The 18,026-nt window shown below is 42.3% G+C and overlaps 1 protein-coding gene across 2 annotated transcripts; it reads right to left on the minus strand.

Moving 5' to 3' along the window:
- Nucleotides 1-1,102: 1,102 nt before the first annotated feature.
- trim45 (tripartite motif containing 45) lies at nt 1,103-17,882 on the minus strand. 2 transcript variants are annotated; one of them, XM_003456597.5, is made up of 8 exons: nt 16,993-17,880; nt 14,716-15,004; nt 14,299-14,444; nt 12,984-13,300; nt 6,142-6,271; nt 5,203-5,317; nt 3,918-4,044; nt 1,103-3,284 (listed from the first exon to the last, which is right to left on the minus strand). In XM_003456597.5, exons 1-8 carry the CDS (start codon nt 17,478-17,480, stop codon nt 3,130-3,132), a joined length of 1,767 nt encoding a protein of 588 aa, XP_003456645.1. In that variant the 5' UTR covers nt 17,481-17,880; the 3' UTR covers nt 1,103-3,129. The 2 variants fall into 2 exon arrangements, with proteins under 2 accessions (XP_003456645.1, XP_005475407.1); XM_005475350.4 differs by lacking the exon at nt 1,103-3,284 and adding an exon at nt 5,046-5,134 and having other exon boundaries at nt 3,917-4,044; nt 5,230-5,317; nt 16,993-17,882.
- Nucleotides 17,883-18,026: the final 144 nt, after the last annotated feature.

Below are 18,026 nucleotides of genomic sequence, written 5' to 3' on the forward strand. Positions count from 1 at the left end.
GGTTAAAGTTTCTAAGAGGCTTTGTGCAAACTAAGCTTTATCTCTATTCTTATAGGAATAAATCATATTCCACAGTGTAGTGGTTAACACATTCACCTTGAATGAGAACAGCTCGAGTTTGAGACCAAGGGGAAACATAAATCCAACCTCAGGGGATCATAAGCTAATCAACCTCCAGTACCTTTGGAATTATAATCTGTAGCTTTATTTTATTCCAAAAAAAGGAAATACCCTTAAAAAAAGAATAAGACAAAAAATTGGATTAAAAAAAGGAGGTGGATGTGATCCTTACCATACCCCTATACGTAAACAGGACACCAGCTAACAGATTAAGACAAAGAATTTGGCATAAACTTAGCTTAATGTTTTCTGCAATGACTTACAAAGATTAGATGTTAATAATGAAGAAAGGTGGGGCAGACCAGGCCCTCACTATGAACATTAAGGTTCACACTGATTACCAAGTATTATGTTTTCAGGCCACATTTTAGACAGTTTTCATCTGGAAAGTGCCACAATCCTTTACAGCAATATTTGGGCCATACTTTGTCAAATGTGGGCCACATTAGACTCACAACCTAATTAACCAGTGCACAGTAGTGGGCTACCTTTGCTGTGTTAGACTAGGGCCACTTACTCAAATCTTACTGAGCCACAGCTTTTCTAAAAGTGGCCACATATGTTTTATGATAAACTGTCTACCTTTAATAAATTAAATATAGACACTCTTTGACGTGGCGTATATTCATCTGTTGCACCAGGTCCATATGAACCGTTTACCACATGGACCACTTTAGGGCACAACCAGACCACACAATCCCAAAAGCACCACATTTTTGCCAAAAACAGCCCATTGCTGCTTGGAGCTCTCATGCATTCTGTCCAGACCAGAAGGTTGTTGCTGAATCATTGCCATCCACTGCCACCCACCCCTGTTATCAGCCTTTGCCTTTACAATCTGCTGCACTGACCACAACACAAAAAAGTGACCTAAGAAGCAGTAGCCCTCTAAATTAAATAATGCAGATGGATTATCTGCAAAACAACATATTCATTCCTGAATGATTCTATATGTAATTTTCAAAAAATGAATGAAGCAGGATTTGAGAAGTGACAAACTCTTTATTAGATGTAAACAAGTAAAAAAAATAAATAGTAATAATAATACAGCAACAGGACAAGTTACCTGCTAATACATCCAGATGAATGTGTAAGTCAGTGTCTGATGGAAACACTTCCAGATCTCAGTGTGTGACAGCTTCTCTGTCACTCTGCAGATTTTGGCCCACAAGTAGAAAAAATAGTTGTAAATTTCATTTTTACAACTTCATATTGAGCCAATGCTACGTAAAAATCATCATGTTCCTTCCACTCAACTGGAACATGCATGTTGCATTCTGAATACAGAAAAAGTGGCTCATTATAAGGCTTAGAAGAAAAACAAGTCTGTATTCTAAGCAGTGGCTGTCTGCACCTTCATGGTCACAGTGTTTTCCAGATAAAGGCGTGAAGCTTGCAGGAGTTGAATTCCTAAAGACACTCAAGGAAAAAAACCTTTTGTGTGAACATTTTAATGAGTTTCTTCGTTGTTCCGGTAGCACTAACAGCCATTGGATGTAAAATTGTTCACATGCACACAGGACAGGACAGATGTTTGCATTTGGAACAGCGAATGAATTTACACTTTGGATGGTTTCCATGCAACAGCCTTTCCTGACCTTATGGATTAGCTCACAAATTAATCAATCAAATGTTGTTGAGCAAACATATTTTTGCAGTACTTGGCACTACATTATATATATAAAGATTTCCTTGTAGCTACACATAATGTTTTATTATTGAGTAGGCTGTAATATGTAAATTTGTAGGAGATAGTTATGAATTATTAGTAACGCTATGTGTAATTACTTGTTTTGTGACTATTACATACAAATATTCAAGTAAAAGGCACAATTATGTATAAGTTGTTACTAATGAAGACACAGTAGTTATTGTTATAAAACTACCTGAAGCAGAACTCAAGTAATTACTCAATATTTATATGACAAATATTCCCGTTATTCAAAATTGATCCCTGTCTGAAATGAGCTGTTTTAGCTCCTTTCCCTCGCCCTTCACGCTAGCGTTTCTTCTTATTGGCTACCCCTCGTAAACAGCAGGTTTGAAAAGCAGGTGGGTGGGGCTGCTGTGCTCGCAGCCAGAGCCACATCCATAGGAGCATCTGCTCTCACTGACATCATGCAGAAACAAGAGTAATAAAAAAAAACCTGAAGCTTGAGCTTTGGCTCACAAGATCAGTCGTTCAAACATTGATCTCATTAATTAACATAAGTGTCCATATTTGTAACAGCACTGTAAGGAGATGCATAAAAGCATTTCTTGACACATAGACAGTTGTTCCACTACCTCATACCTCATAACAGTTACAATAATAGTTACATTATTTCAGAACTGAAAGAACAAAGGAACAATAAAGAAAAATCCATCAAAATTTTATGTTTTGTAAAAATAGCATTACAGTCATTTTTTCTACACAGGCCAAGGTGCCATGTAGGGAGTGGTGGTGTACCATGGCTATATTTAAGAAACTATATTTAGGATTACTTCCTCTGACTGTTTGATATAAAAAGACATTAAAATATTCCACAATCTGTTGATTCTGGCTGGTTTTTTTTGCACCTTAAAACTTCTGAGCTGCTTAAAAGGTTAAAAACTTGTAAACTGTCAGCTGTTGCGCCGCTTCCTTTCAGCGAGGCTTTAAACACATTTCTGTGCTGCTGTGATCGGTGCTTCTTCTTCCTCCTTTCTCCTCCGGCTTGTCATAAGCATGATTAGCTGACACATAAAGGCACTTTTACAATGAGGACTATACGGTCCCTCTTTGGTGTCTGTCTCCCTTGTTAGTCTCTAACAGCTGGCTGGATACTGCATCACATTAAGCCCGACATGCAGTGACTCTGATGTCCTGCCTCACTCGGTTACTTTCACTTCCCTTGTCTGACCTTTTCAAGTTGTTCCAAGGTTTACGCCGACGACCTCAAGGTTACTTCCCCGCAGCTCTAACCTTTCGGTTTCTGCCATCTTTTTATGAAACCGCATCGTCCTGACAGGTCTCGGCTCTGCGTCGCCTCAGAGCTCCACAGTTCGCAGGTGGCTGCGAGGGGAAACGGCAGCCAGCACACTCTGGGGCAAACACTCCGACTGCTCCGTGGTGCTGCCACAGCAAGACCAATGAGGCTTCCCGGGATGTCCTTTATGACCATGACCGCAGCCTTTAAATCCTCCTGCAGTCAGACGGACATGTAGGAAGACAGACATTCGATGGCAGAAGAAATGATGAGAGACAAAATACAAAAGACTGATTTAAGCTCAGCCAACATTTTTCCTCATTCGTTGCTTACAAGCTCCTTTAGACAGAGACTTTGCAGCTGAATTACAGCAGGTGTGGATAGAATGATTACATCTGTACCTTAATTATCGCCAGCCCATATGAAAATTTGTTTTTCCAGTTTATCAGTCTGTAATAGATCTACGTTTACCTACATTTACCACAGTGGCTTTGAACATCTTTCAGAGTGTAAGTAAATGCAGAGAGAAACAATGTTTTCCATAATGACGGGAAACACTTTAAGTCCCTGTTTAACTCAAATTAGATACAAAAGACGTGTGATGCTAAGGAACTATCTTTCAAACATCTGCCACTTTTATGAATCAAATAACCTGAAATAAAACCGAACACGGAGAGTGTAAGAAAAGCTGGTTTAGCTTAAAAACAAAGTGCACAGATGATAGTGCCGAGATCCTGTGAAAATCTCAACTTCATCTTGTTCTTCTGTGCGTTCTAGTCAACAGTACAGTGTACCCCAAAGTAAACCCGCTCCTTCAGACAGGACATATGAAAGTCATCTCCTGTGTACCTGGCATGGTTCCTGGGCAGCCACAGCGAGCCTCTTTGGCTCCTCCGCTGGAGCAGAAGGAGCAGCAGTGAAACGTCCCTCTGTGACGCCTGAACTTCCTCTTCACATTCAGAACAAATGGAGAACCCTGCAGAGACAGACGGCACAGAGGCAGTCAACCAGTGTCGGCTGGCACAAGAGCTGTTACAGGGATTCTTCTTGCTTAAGGACAACGTTGTGCATAATAACTTGATTTGTCAGGAGGATGTAGAGAGCCCTGAAGTGACGAGCTGTGCACTGCTAGCAAGGCCACGGCTCCGTCTAGCAGTCAGCTTATTATTTCAACAATTCATATCTCAGCTGTGAAACGCAGCTACTGTTTTCAAACTGTTTCGACGGCGGTTATATTTTTGTTTCGACATGTAAATATTATATAAGGAGGAAACTAATTAGACTCTGCAGGTGCTTTTCTGCGACTGGTGTGGCGTATAGGTGACTGACTCCAGCCTTAGGACGTCGCCTTGTCCCGGTCATGGTTTCCTAGACGAAACGGAGGCATGTCCTCTGTTTTTCTTGGTTTGCGGTTATTCTGTGTGTGTGTGTTTTGTTTTCTTTAGATATTCTGGGGGCAGATTTACTTACTGTGGCTAATTTTTGTGACATTCAAATGCTCTATAGTGCTTGTAAAGCAGAGCTGAAGGCCCCTCTGTGTGCAGAGTTGGTGGACAAAGGCGTCCGACCTTCACAGAAGGAAGCTGCAAGGCAGACTGAGGCAGCGGAATAAGGGTTGTCCACGAGGCCGAACCAGGGGTGGATTCGAAGGTCGTGGAGATTGCTGGCATCCTTGCTGCTGGTGTCAGTGTGGAACCTGTGTCAGGTATATCTAATGAAGATCTTTGGGTAATCCCTTTATATAAAGGAGGTGATGGCCTGCATCTCTGCATCAGAGCTTTTGAGTTGGAGATAGACCTGCCAGGTTTGGACATCTCTAAATATCTAAAACCGATCACGCCATTTCATGAAACTGAAGTTGATTGTCATTTCAATGTTTTCAAGTGCACAGCAACCGCTAAGTTGGCTAAAGCAGTTTTAGCCTCTTTTGTTATAGTGTAAACTTGTAGGCAAAGCCCAGGAAGTGAAAGTGTGTACCTGTGTGTCAAGTGAAGATGGCCTTAATTCTGAAACTGTGAAGAAAACTGTGGCTGCTTGAGTCTTGGGTAAGTTTTGTGTCCCGGCCCCTTAGACGGAACGTAAGAGAAACAAACCAAATTCAAACTTATAGTCTCGACACTTTAGTTTAAAATACCTTGACATGTTGGGCTTTGACACAAACCCACACAGAGTAGGCTCCTGGCTCTTGTGGTGTGTATGACACACTGTAGGACCCGTCACTGTTGTCAGTCACAGCCGTCTCCACTTTACTGATGGAAAAGAAAAAACATTTTATTAATAATATAAAATATCACTTTACAACTGCAACTGATAGCACATATTTGTAACCTGTTCTTCCACCTGATGCATCTGTTTTCCTGTTCAAAACATCAGTGCTGGATTCTGAATCTGCTCATTCTGAGAGCATGGATGACCTGCCCGAGATTTGAGTCATACTCTAATGTATATCAGCCTCTCAGTCTGAAGGTTAACTTATTTCAGACATCCAAAACACCGGTGATCACACACACGTGCTGACTTTAGGTAATAACTCAAAGACCTTCATGCGTGCAGGCGGCTGTGCTGGCAGATACTAAACAGATACTAGCCTTCCTGATATTGCTGCCCTTGTTTTTAAAGTTACACACTGTTTGATTGCGAATGTGAATAAAAATGATTCATGTGATGTTACGGAGGTCAATAAGAGTGCGCCTCTTTCAACCCAAGTGACAAAAATAGCACAGCACACAGGCCTAGAGTACTCTGTTGACCTGTTCTGAGCAGCTGGGGGTGTCACATGGCCAAAAAAAAAGAAAAAAATCTTCAACAGTCTGGACACTGAAGCTGCTGTGTGCTGCTGGCAGCTGCATCTCCGTACTGAGAGTTTTAAAACCTCACAGCACCTCGGTCACATGATCAGTTTTTTGTTTTTTTTTAAAATCAGCTCCTTGCTCCCGGACAATTCAGCAGTTAAGTTTCAAAAACCTTCTTTTTTAAAATTAAATGTGTTTTCTGTATGATTTGCTGAGTCAGAAATGCTCAGGAGAGTTAAAATGCTGACCAGGCACGCCACACGCTGTCCCCCCCCACTCACCAGTTCTTCTTCTCTGTGTGAACGACGCTCACGAGGACGTGCTCTCCACCTCGCGCCAACTGTTCTCCAGCTGAGTCTCGGCACACCAGGGTGAAGTGGCCCAGCTGGCCCTCCGTGCCTTCCTGCAGGCCTGTGACCAACACGGGGTTAAAGGTTAGAATCCCGAAGACTGCGCTGAGTAACAAAAAAAAACAACAAAAAAACTGCTTGACTAAAAGTGTACCACGGTTCAACACAAGGCTGAGTCCTGATGTTGCTGAAAAAGCATGTCCGTCCCAAACTGCCACAAAGTTGCCTGTGTCATCATCATTTACCTTAATTACAGCTCAGAGATGTAGCCCATTAGCGAAGAGAGCACCAGGACAAAAGTACGCAGTCATAAGTTGATGTAGGGGTCTTCCATAAACTGTATATAAAAGATTACCACTGTAACATAACACACTGGTTTTGGACTCAGCATTCTGAAGCCTGTTCACTGTTGTTACCGCTGGACTATTTCTATATTTTTACACCTAAAAGTTATTGTATTTAGAGGAAGGAATGGTGCGCTAAGTTATCAGCTAAGGCTGTACGTCACAGCGGCCATATTTTTATAGATTTCTACTAAGAATCACTACAAGCACAGTGCAGAGGTCAGGTTTAGGGGCTCACTGCTGGCTCAGTCGCACTAGAATAAAAACACAACGGCAGTCTGGTTGTGACTAGGAAAGGTTGGTGGTTAATGGTGATGTCATTTAATTGCTTTTTTAAATTCAGTGACCAACTGCAAGTTGATAAAGCAGATGACTTGTGATCACAAGCTGGTTGCCTGATGGGAGGCAACAAAGCTCTGCAATAACTGCTGTCGAATGTAGAAAGGCGAATGTAGACTGACACCACTCTGTGATCAATCACAGTCAGTCTGGGCTGATCAGCACAACTTGTCTGCATCTCTTTACACTAGCGGACTCAACTGGTTCGATTCTGGTTTCAGTCCTGTATAAAAGCAACGACGCCGAGCACCATAGTCACATTTATCATTTTGCCACTGAAATGCTGTCCTGAAGCAATTACGTCACTATTTGTCAAGGAGCTTTTAAATTTCACACTTCAAATCTATGAGCTTCTGAGTGGACTCTAAATCTAAGTTAATGTGAATTCTGTTTAATGCAAATTTCTGTTTATCACAGGAACAGGTTTGCAACAGGTGGCAAAGATTTGTGATTTTTGTAGATTTATCACAGTTGATTGCATGTAATTGACAAATAGACCCCATTCAATCAAAACCTGACAGAGAGTAGACTGACTCTGTCTTCTTGCCATTTTATTGCTGTCTTGATGCACCAGTGCTGCTTTGAAGACGGCAGCTGATAGTGAGCTGCCTTTGAAATGGTTGCTTTGAAGTGCAAAGCAATAAATTTAGCTGTGCTTTAGTCTCCAACTACTGTTTTCCCTAGTGTGACTGTAGCATGAAGCCTAGGAGGCAATATTCGAGCTACAGCGCTTGTGTCAGCACACCTGTCAACGGCCCAAACTATCCCGGTATCCAAATGAATGCCAACCATACAATTTCTATGATGGTTTAAACAACCTATCAGTCTGTAAACATGCTTTTTCATGCTGGCACGTTGGAGCATTTTAACCTGGGAGTTTGGAGGCATGGTGTTTATCGGTTTATTTATGATATGTAAAGTTCAAATACATGGACACAACCTCTTCATATGCAGAGATTTCACAAATGGCAAAAACACACAGACACACAAACACCCAGAAAAGATGTTTCAAGGTAGAGAAAAGTTGGTAACAGTACAAAGAAGGACAGAAAAACCTACAAAGAATAAACGAGGCACTTTATCATTCAGACACACTGCGACATTGAGACACTTGGACATTTGTCTTGTGCCTCTACAGGTTTCAGTCACACAGATGCACGCTAATGGGCTACGTCTCTGATCACAATCTCAATACAGCCCTCTGCTGAGCGCTTACGCAGGTCAGTGTCCAGATGAGCGAACTGCACATGGAGGGGGATTCAGGTGCAGCCGGACTTTGTCGAGTTACTCAAACACCTCTGCGTCATTATTTAGCATTTCATTAACTTGTTCCGCTGTCTCATTCAAGATATTCATCAGCTGTTTCTGTCGTGTTACAGCGCGCATCACCTGTGTTCACTCCAATGATTAATGCCGCTTTGCGTCTGCTCGTCAGAGTCCATTAGCAGTTTGATAACAAATGATCCCACGCTGTGTTTTCATTTGTTATTATTCAGTGTTTTCCAGCAGCTGCAGGGAGAGCTGTTTGGATGCTAATGAAACTAACTCCAGCGGCTCCTTCAGTGATGATGAATGGGAGTACTGGTTAAGGGGATGAACTGTCGTTAATAACGGTGCAGCTCTATTGTGTTACGGGACTCCTGCTGAAGTTGAAAGGCACTGATTTTAAATTTCTGCTATATATGAGCCATAGCAACAAGACACGTGTGCTCTCTGAACTTGATGCTCTGACACAACATTTATCTTCTTCTAATTTTACTCGTAGAAAGCTGCTCGAGGTGGACCCAAGGTGAGTCTGACTAACATGACAGGGTTGTGTGTGCGTGATCTCATGATTACTTTTCATGTTTCAGACAATTGTGTACGTATTGTATTGTGTACAGATGACTTTTGCAATTATGCCTAATCTCAAACTGGAATTATTCATCATTTGGATGATCACACGCGTGTTTACGTGCCCCCTCTGGCACTTGGGCCCGTACGCCCAGCGTGTGCAGCAGCGGGGCTGAAGTTGACGACCAAAAGTAAATTTATTAACAAGATTTTTCATTTGAGACGCTTTAAGCAAATTGGACAGGCATTCAGCAGACTCCATTTCTCATATAATGATGTGCTGCTTTTCCACATTTTAAACATTTGTGTTATTATGTTGGTCAGGAAAACCCAATTACTTAAAGACTTCAATGGACACCTTTTAAATTGTTTTAACTAACGAAAATGAGAAAGAGAATTCATGAATACACACTGTCAGGGTTTTTCCTGGCTCAAACTGGGCCTTTGGGGCTGAATACACAATGGGAGCATGACTGGTCTGCATATACAGGGAATATACAGTTTTCATAAGACTCTATGCAAAAAGTAAGAACACTGCATGATTCATTAGCTTCTGACTGACTGCAAGGTCAAGGAAGCTCAGACCATCACCCCTCCACCATTGTGCTCGTCTGTCAAGCATCTGTCTGTCTGTTCAAAGTTCCAGAAGTTGTGGTCTTTTCTGATGAAACTTTGCAAACCTTCCAATAAAGTCATACTTGTTTCGTCTTTTTCTAATTGTACTTTTATGAAATCTGACACGTTAGCTGAGGCCTGAGATGTAGCGCTCAGGTTTTTTTTCCCCAATTTCTCCAAGCAATGCACGAACATCCTGGGAAAACTGGGAACTGTCTTGAATGTTTTCCACTTGTCAACAATGTTTCTCACTGCAAAATGACTTTGAACTGATTCCTTGGTGAAAGGCGAAAACCTCTTCTTGGGTGCCAGAGTTTTTATCTGCATGAAAATATCCACATGCAATATATTTAAATGTCTTTACGTCCGATTTTTACAGTTATTTTTTAAAAAAAATAACATCTTCCCATTTTAACCTAAACACTGCATTTCAGTGGAGCCTAAGTTACATATGCTAAGCTAATATGAGCTGGCCTATTACAGATTTTTATCATTATCAACATATAATTTGTCTGATGTGCACCAATATTACAAATTATAATGCATATAAAATAAATAGGGAGTGCTGAGAGGGTTGTTTTTAACCTTTCAGCACATACAAAGTAGCATTGGCGCTGAGCGGACAGAGGGGTAAGTTAAGTGCGTCTTGACAGTAAATTGATTGAACATACGGTTTCATTATCTGTGAATCTCTGTTCGTCTTCTTGCTGAGTACTAGCAGCTGTCACCGCTAAAGACACAGCTCTCCTCACCCACAATTCACCTGTGCTGCTCAGTCTTGCGGTCCATTTCAACACTTCAAACCTTCTTTTTACACAAAGAGGGGATAATCTTTGGTAAGCCTCCGTGATGTCCACTTTCCTATACTCAAGACTGAAATCTGAACCCCTAAATTGAGACTGTCACACTGTGTTAAAGTGATTGCAGTCAATTTGCAGTCAATAAACAACTTAAAGCTGGAAAAAGCTGGTTTATCTGATGCAGTGATCCTCAATCTGGAGAAAAAAAGTAGAAGCCTTAGCAACTGAAGTCAGCCCAAAGTAAAGCTGGATAAATGAAGAGGTCACTGCAGGGCCCAGAGAGCTGTGTACGGCTCTAAATCTAATGCAGTGCACATGACTTTAATATGGACTCAAGCAAGCCCCCACACAAACGGCCTGCCTGACATCACATGGCAGACTGACTCTTTGGCAAACATTAGCACAGCTCTTGGATACCAACGAGATTCAACAAAGAAGTCCAAATTTGCTTTGGTTTCCCATTTATCACAAGTAAACACTGCTTTAATCCGAGCTCTGGGACAGAGAGAGAAACGCTGCTACAAATCTCCTGCTTGCTGCGTCTGCATGTGTGTGGTGGAAGGATGGGAACTGTGGCAGTACCTGGATGCTTTTTTGAGTAATGAATAAGGGCTGCAGTTTGCATAATCAAGTGATGTGCGAATGATTATTTCTACAATAACAAACGAGGTGATTTAGATCACACAGACTGTCACAAAGAGAACGTTGGGGCGTATTTCTGTCTAACTCCTCACATTAGTTTTCTGATTTAACTGTTAACTTACTAAGGACAGCAGTAGAAGCAATCATTTAAACAAAAGGAAAAGCAGGCAAACCTTCCCCGTGTGCATGTTTCTCCTCTGTTATAAAACATTTTAGCACAAAAGGAAAGTCGTAAATATTCTGTCGCTCAAAAGCTGTCCTGTACTCTTGCTGATCCCCGTTCCTCCAACACTGCATGTGTCCCTGTTATGTTTGTGCACTGCCTGCAGGCCTCTTCAGTCACCTAAACATTCCTTCACTCCTGAAGGAATTTCTGCCTTCAAGCCAAAGCCCCCAGAGACAAAACAACAGTCTTTATGTGCTTCATGGGTCGGTACTGTCGTCTCTGCCTCACACTAACCTTCGCCCTCTAAACAAACTGATGTGGCTAGAAAAACAAGAGTTCTGAGATTAAATGAAATTGCTTTTGTCACTGTTAGACACTCTTTTAAAATATTACTCAGTGAATTAACCAGCATCTATTTAGACTTTAAACGTTCATGACTGCATTTCAGCCAGTGGTTTTTGGAAACTTGTGAAAAATGAATGGAATTATGAACACAGAAAAGTATCATCAGATTTCTGATCCCCCATGCAGTACAATCGGGAAAACGTCTGATTGGGAAGGGCGTCATTGTTTAGCAATGATCACAAACAGTGCAAATGTTGTAAAAGCATACCTACATAGAAAAACATACAAAGCATCACTATCAGTTATGGATGGGGCTCCCCAGAACCCGAACCTCAACATTACTGAATTTCAAGCTTATGAGAATTGTACAAACTCTATTTTTGCCTCACATGCTGTATTTTCAGGGGTATTTGTATGTTTCAATAAATCCCTGTACTCATTTCCTATTTTCCTAGCAAAATCTAAATGTAGGATGACCCAAGACCTGTACATAATAGACTTACAAAAAAAAACAGTGGTCATAATGATGATGCAATCAGGCATTTTAGGCAAAGACTGTATATAAAAGATGGACACAGTCACTGTGATGACTGGTATGTCAAACTGAACGTTTTAAAACCTTCAGTTTGACATTTTGTCTGTTTCTTTAAACTTGGTATGAATGTATTTGGATAAGAGGGCAGGCCAGGAGACAGTCTGGTTAGCATGGTGTTTGTAATTTACTGAGACATTATGCCAGATCTGTCCACCTAAAACATGCTTTAAACATATTTACTGTCTTTAAAAAAAAACTGAATCTGGAATGACACGAAATGTCACCCAACTATGACTCAAAGCAGCCTAATAAGGCACAAATTTTAGATTTAACACAATTAAAATGGGTGACTTACATAAAAATTCACCTGCGTAATTGTCATGAAGTATAAAAATTTGCCACAGAGACCAAAAAAGGCTGTCAACATGTTTACTTCTGCTCTAAAGATAGGGCAATTTAACATGGAGGTCTATGGAAAGTGACTCATTTTTGGAGCCAGCCTCAAGTGGCGATTTGAGGAACTGCACTTTTCTGGCACTTTGTGTATGCTGCATCTTTGAGTCTTGAAAGTTGCTGATATGCTTTAGGGCAGGGGTGTCAAACATCCGGCCCATGATACAATTACATCCGGCCTGCAAGATTCTGACTCATATGTATATTAATGGCCCGTCTGTATGTGGGAGCCGAATATTTAGCCCTACTGAGGCAGGGGTCATACTTCATTTTGATGGGGCATCATGCGGCCAATAATATGCAGACAGACAGGGATCATACCATTATGTGAAATAACAAAGCGGGGCAGATGTTCTGAACACACCAAGTGGTAGTGGTACAGGCCGGGTACACAGAGTGTCGAAAAAAGTGAAGAAATGAGCGCATTTCAGTGATATCGGAGACTTCAAAGCTCAGTGCAGAATTTATCAAATTAGGAGGGGCTAAAGTGATACCTGCTTAAATTTGTGGAGGAGAAAATGTTTCAAACTTGTCCATAGCACAGACCAACAATTGGTTTTATCGCCGGTAAAAACACTTAAAAAAAACCCAATATGTACACATGATCCTGAAAATAGTTTGCCATAAGTTATTTAAGAGTGTTATTGTACTAAGTGTGGATTGAGTAACCTTCTGTACACATGGTTGAAACTGTCTTTTACCTTCCCCTTCAATGCTGCACCTGCTGACATCCACCGTCTTAGAGTTGATTACCCCGACCACAGGGTAGCCCTCCACCTCCCCTGCAGGTTCCCTGGGCATGAAGGATATACTGCTGCCATCGTCAGGGGCAATGGTTGCTGGGTGGGGGTCATAACCCCTCTCTGTCAGGCTGGTGAGTCTTCTCAAGGTCACTCCTTTGGCACTGAGGATCTCAGCGTCAGACCCGCAACTCAGGAGCCGCTCTGTGAACTCCACACCACCTCGAATGTCCAGCAGAGCCTGCTGAAGCTGCACCCCCTGCAGGTGGAGGTGGTTCCTGATGAACAGAGAAGTTGGACAAGCAGAAGTTGAAAGCATTTCCTCACTATATTCTTTGTAGACCCTCGGTGGGTTTTGGTATCTGTGGTATGGCAGTGAATAATTACTGTATTACAATATTCAAGAAATGAATGGATTGCGTATGCTTGTTTAATTCTGGTTCATTTTTGCGTGATTAAAACATAACACACAGAATAAGCTCTGTTTCAGGAGATTTCAAACGCGCTGGGGTGGCAGTAAGTCAACAACTTCAAAAAATGAGAAACACTTTTAAGTCCAGTGAAGACAACATCCACTTAGAATCAGCTAAAAAGAGCATTTGGACATTAGACAATAAGACAACAGCATCGATAGCAAACACACTGCCAGTGAAACTGCAGCCGCTCAGCTTATTGACTTTTTATATATACTGGCACAAAAATGTGCTGAAATGGATCCACGAACACTTAGCAGAAGATTTCCAGGGTTTTATTTTCTGGGTCTGACTTTATAATCTAAACGCTGATGATGTTGTAATTTTAAAAACAAAACAAAACAAAACTGTAATAACCTGTTAATCTTAACCACAACTTTGGCGACTCTATATCATAATCAGTAACTACTCGGTAAACTATTCAGTCCTGGGGTGGTTCATTCATCTTCAGGCAGTGCAAGGAAATTGATTCATGAACAGCACTGTGTCCTGCTGTGGCAATAAGCTCCTGTCTCCTCTTGAGAAATAGCTTTGGAAAGGTAATGATATGCTAATTAGCCATCTATGCATTTTGCTTTCTCAACTAGCCATGTGGCGCTACGGTGGTTAAAGCACAGTATTCTGATGAGAACTGTATTTTCCAAAAACTATGAGGTAAATAATGCCATTGGAAAAACATCAAAATTTCATGTTTTATTCATAATCTAATCTAATGTGGTAAACCCATGATCTAGAGAATCGTCAAATCCCCGGTAAGTTCTTTTCCTGTGATTTTAAGCTGGTCAGTATGCATGTTTTCATACCTCCGTTGGACTCGGAGCTCCTCCAGACGCTGCAGCAGAGACAGGCAGTGGGCCTCCACTGCGCTGGCGTAACCTCGTGCAAATGCCCTCACCTCGTTGGCTGTGGCCTCAACTCGTGCCTGCAAAGTCTCCTGAGATGCTTCCACCTGTGCCAGTGGAAAGGCATATTATAGTATAAAAGCAGATACTGGGCATTTAAAATAATAAGCTTGACAAACTGTGCCAGAACAGGTTTTCAGAACGAGTATGTGGCTTTTTTTCTCCTCTGAGACGACAGCAGGGGTGCCCTTTGTTTAACTGTGAGCTACCCAAATTTCATGCAACTTGTTGTAAACATGAAGCGCAGGTAACGACAGAAGGTATTGGGACACTGGCTCAAAAGTCTGAATATCTTCCCAATAAAATGGCAGTCTTCACCTTCTGCAGTGACTCCTCCAGTCGCTCGAGTCGGGGCCGAAGGTGCACGTTAACCAGCTCTCTGATGCGGTCCCCATGGCGATCGATGACATCGCGTGTGGGGCAGCAGCGGTGGTCGCGGTGCAGCGTGGCGGCACACTCCAGGCAGACGGGCAGGTCGCAGGGCTGACAGAAAAGCCGGAGCTCCTGTCCTGGATGCAAGGTGCAGAGGACGGGTCGGACCAGACGACCACAAGCCTTCAGCTCCTCCAGAGCCTGAATGGAGTGAGATGCTGTTCGCTTCTGCCGTCTGAGGACACACAGACATATGAGCACATCTTTGAGTCAGAACACAGATCTGGATTTCCCAGGATGTCTGCTACTGTCTGTGCAGACAGTGTTAGTGTGTTAGTGCAGAGAATGGCTCAGAATCCAACTTGAAGACATACGTAAACAAGATCAGTTAGTGATGAAGAAGAACAGAGTAAAATACAATTTAAACCTCAGTCTCTTCAAAGCCTCTTCATATATTTAAAAAAACAACCCTCAAATTTCCACTGTAATTGACTGTAGTAGCACTAGAGTAGCACAAAACAGCCTTTAATAAGTCACGCCTAACCATTAGCATTGTGCCACTGTTAGGACAAACACAAAAGACAAACAAACAAATAAACAAAATATCCAGTTGAATAAAAGTATCTGAGAAAACCATCATCAGTTCCTAATATATACAAAGTTTATGGTCTCAGCCATTAACTCCAGGGGCCTGTCTCAATATGTCTACTTGCGTTCTTGTTAACTCGTGATACGTCATCAGTCGGAGACCAAGTACTGTTCCTAATCAAAGTACACATCAAGCCGAGAATGCGAAAAATACCCGGATGTGTTCTCGCTCTGCCTGTTTTATCGAGCATGCATCAGTGGTGACTTGTGTGTACTTGGTAAAGCTAAATATCCCAGAATGCATTTTGTCCAAAACACAAACACGGCAATGGCGGAGGAGCGCAGCTAAAAACTTTTAAATATTACTCTTTCTGGGTCACAAAATAAACTTTTAAGTTATTTTCAAGCGAGAATGTAGCTGTGTAAGCTTCAAATATCTGCTTGATTTATCAAGATATCAAATATTTCCAAACGTGATCCGACGTTTTCTGAGATGTCTGTTACCCACCAGCTCCATAGCAGAGCGGGAGGTTGAGGATCACAAGAGCTGGTGAGAACAGTGGACTCCCGGCACATTGTTTTCAACCCCCTTGCGGTCTTTCGCTACTCAGGTTAAACATGATGTATAAGTCTCTTAAATAACTTCGAAATGTTAATGTTTGGTTTATTTCAGCATTTTATTTGTTCCTGAGTAAATCGGTTTGGCTGAGATATATTTCAATTCAGGAAGAAACATTTTCACCGGGAACAAAAACAGCATGTTAATACGTGGAGATTCTGAAGGCTGCTTCAAAATGATGAGATTATATTTTAAATATTTGTTCAGTTCTTATCCAAACCCCAGCAGCTGTCTATTGTAATTTTTGAGTGTCCACTAAAATAAAAATAAAAGCCTTCTAACATCTCACCTGTTTGTTTTTATTAAGGCATACATGTACACGATTTTTATTAATAGAGATTTTGCTACTGACGTTAAACATGATATATAAGTCACTTAGATCACTTCTAAATGTTAATGTTTGGTTTATTTCAGTGTTTTATTTGTTCCTGGGTAAATCGGTTTGGCTGAGATTTAAGTTAAGCTTCATAACATATTAATCACAGTTAAATTAAGAGGGGACGCCAGTAAAAACTCCGGAGCTGTGACATCGTCAAGTACGCTGGTGTCCCAATTGTACAAATCGCGAGTCCGTGCTTGCGTTCTCGGCAAGTCCGGACTCGCCGAGAACGAATTGAGAGAGGGCCCAGGTCTTAAACATGCTGCTTAATTTGGAAATTTTTGTCACCAAACAGCAGTGTGCTTTTTGACCTCTCAGGGCCACCGTAGCTTAAGATGCACAGCCTGACATTTTTAAAAGGAGATCTCAAAGGAATGGATGACGTTGTTGCAATAGCCATCTTCCATTTACAGTCTGTGGAACAGATTCAAACCAAATGCAAAAAGAATATCAAGCAGCAGAAATAATAGATTACAATTTTTAAACACGGTAAAAACCTAATTTAATACATTAGACAGCAAAGAACAAACAAACAAAAAAACAAAACAGTATGAGGGATGTACAAAGGGATAAAGAAAACTGAGCTAAGGCATAATAGCAGCACAGAATTAAAAACTAGCCTCGGAGCTAACTGTACCTATGCGCTTGGCAGCAGAACTCGCACAGGTTGACGGAGCACACCTCGCAGCGACTCCCAGCACCTCCTTCTCCGCACAGGTCGCATCCCAGCGGGCCGTCCGTCTCCAGGGTCTCCGCGAATACTTCGTCCAGCGCTAAGTGGTCGGTGCTCAGCCCGACGGGCCCGGACGGAGGGAGGTTTACCTCTGAGTCACAGTCAGGGCAGAGCACCGTGATAGTGACGGCGGGTCGGTCTGCCTCCGGCGCTTCATCCCGCTTACCGCCCTCCGGAACATTCCGGTGGATACGTGAAGACACCGCAAACGGCTCCAGCTGAGCGATGCAGTCAGAGCAGAACGTGTGCAGACACGGCAGGATTTTAGGGTCCCGGTACAGGCGCTTACACACCTTACATACCGCTCTGGGATTTACCAACACGTCGCTCTGCTCGCGTCCAGAGCTCTGTGCTCCCTGCTCCGACGTTTCTTTCTGCTCAGACTGCGACATTGTCCCGTTTGGGTGACTTCTGGAGCAAGAATAAAGGGAAAAAAAACCCAGCGAGTTCGAAAAACTTGTCAGAGCTGAAGGGAAACTTGTGTATAATGCCCTTTCTGCATAATAAACCACATGTTTTCTGCACTGCGGCAAGAAAGTATCTTCGTCCACCCCATTGATTAATTAAAACGCCACTCGAAAGCCCCACTTTTGATTATGAGAAGTTTACTGCTCCATGGGACATATGACACCTCTCATTGGCAGACCAATAGGAAACCTCTCCCGGGCTATCCGGGGTGGTCCAAAACTTTACAGAAGTCTTCAGCACAGTGTGGGACTCTGACTGCCCCATCTACCGGCAGGACGGTGGAAGATATATCCACTCAATGCCTGCATTTAGCGGTCCCCCGGGCCACGGACCGGTACCGGTCCGCGAGTCGTTTGGTACCGGGCCGCGAGAGTTGATGCTCGGGTGTGAAATTTATGGTTTTCAGGGTTTTTATCGTTACCTCGGTTTCCCCGGGTCTTTTCCCGTGTTGTAGTTGTGTCTTATTTGGA

This window comes from Oreochromis niloticus, linkage group LG16 (assembly GCF_001858045.2).
Source record: "Oreochromis niloticus isolate F11D_XX linkage group LG16, O_niloticus_UMD_NMBU, whole genome shotgun sequence".
Taxonomy (NCBI): domain Eukaryota; kingdom Metazoa; phylum Chordata; class Actinopteri; order Cichliformes; family Cichlidae; genus Oreochromis; species Oreochromis niloticus.

What these genes read in the sequence shown, in the direction of transcription:
- trim45 (XM_003456597.5), bottom strand. Translation starts at nt 17,480, where the DNA reads ATGTCGCAGTCTGAGCAGAAAGAAACGTCGGAGCAGGGAGCACAGAGC. An exon ending in TTCTGCTGCCAAGCGCATAG is followed by an intron (nt 15,005 to 16,992) that starts GTACAGTTAGCT and finishes GTGTGTCCTCAG; the next exon opens with ACGGCAGAAGCGAACAGCAT. An exon ending in GTGCAGCATTGAAGGGGAAG is followed by an intron (nt 6,272 to 12,983) that starts GTAAAAGACAGT and finishes TGTTGGTCACAG; the next exon opens with GCCTGCAGGAAGGCACGGAG.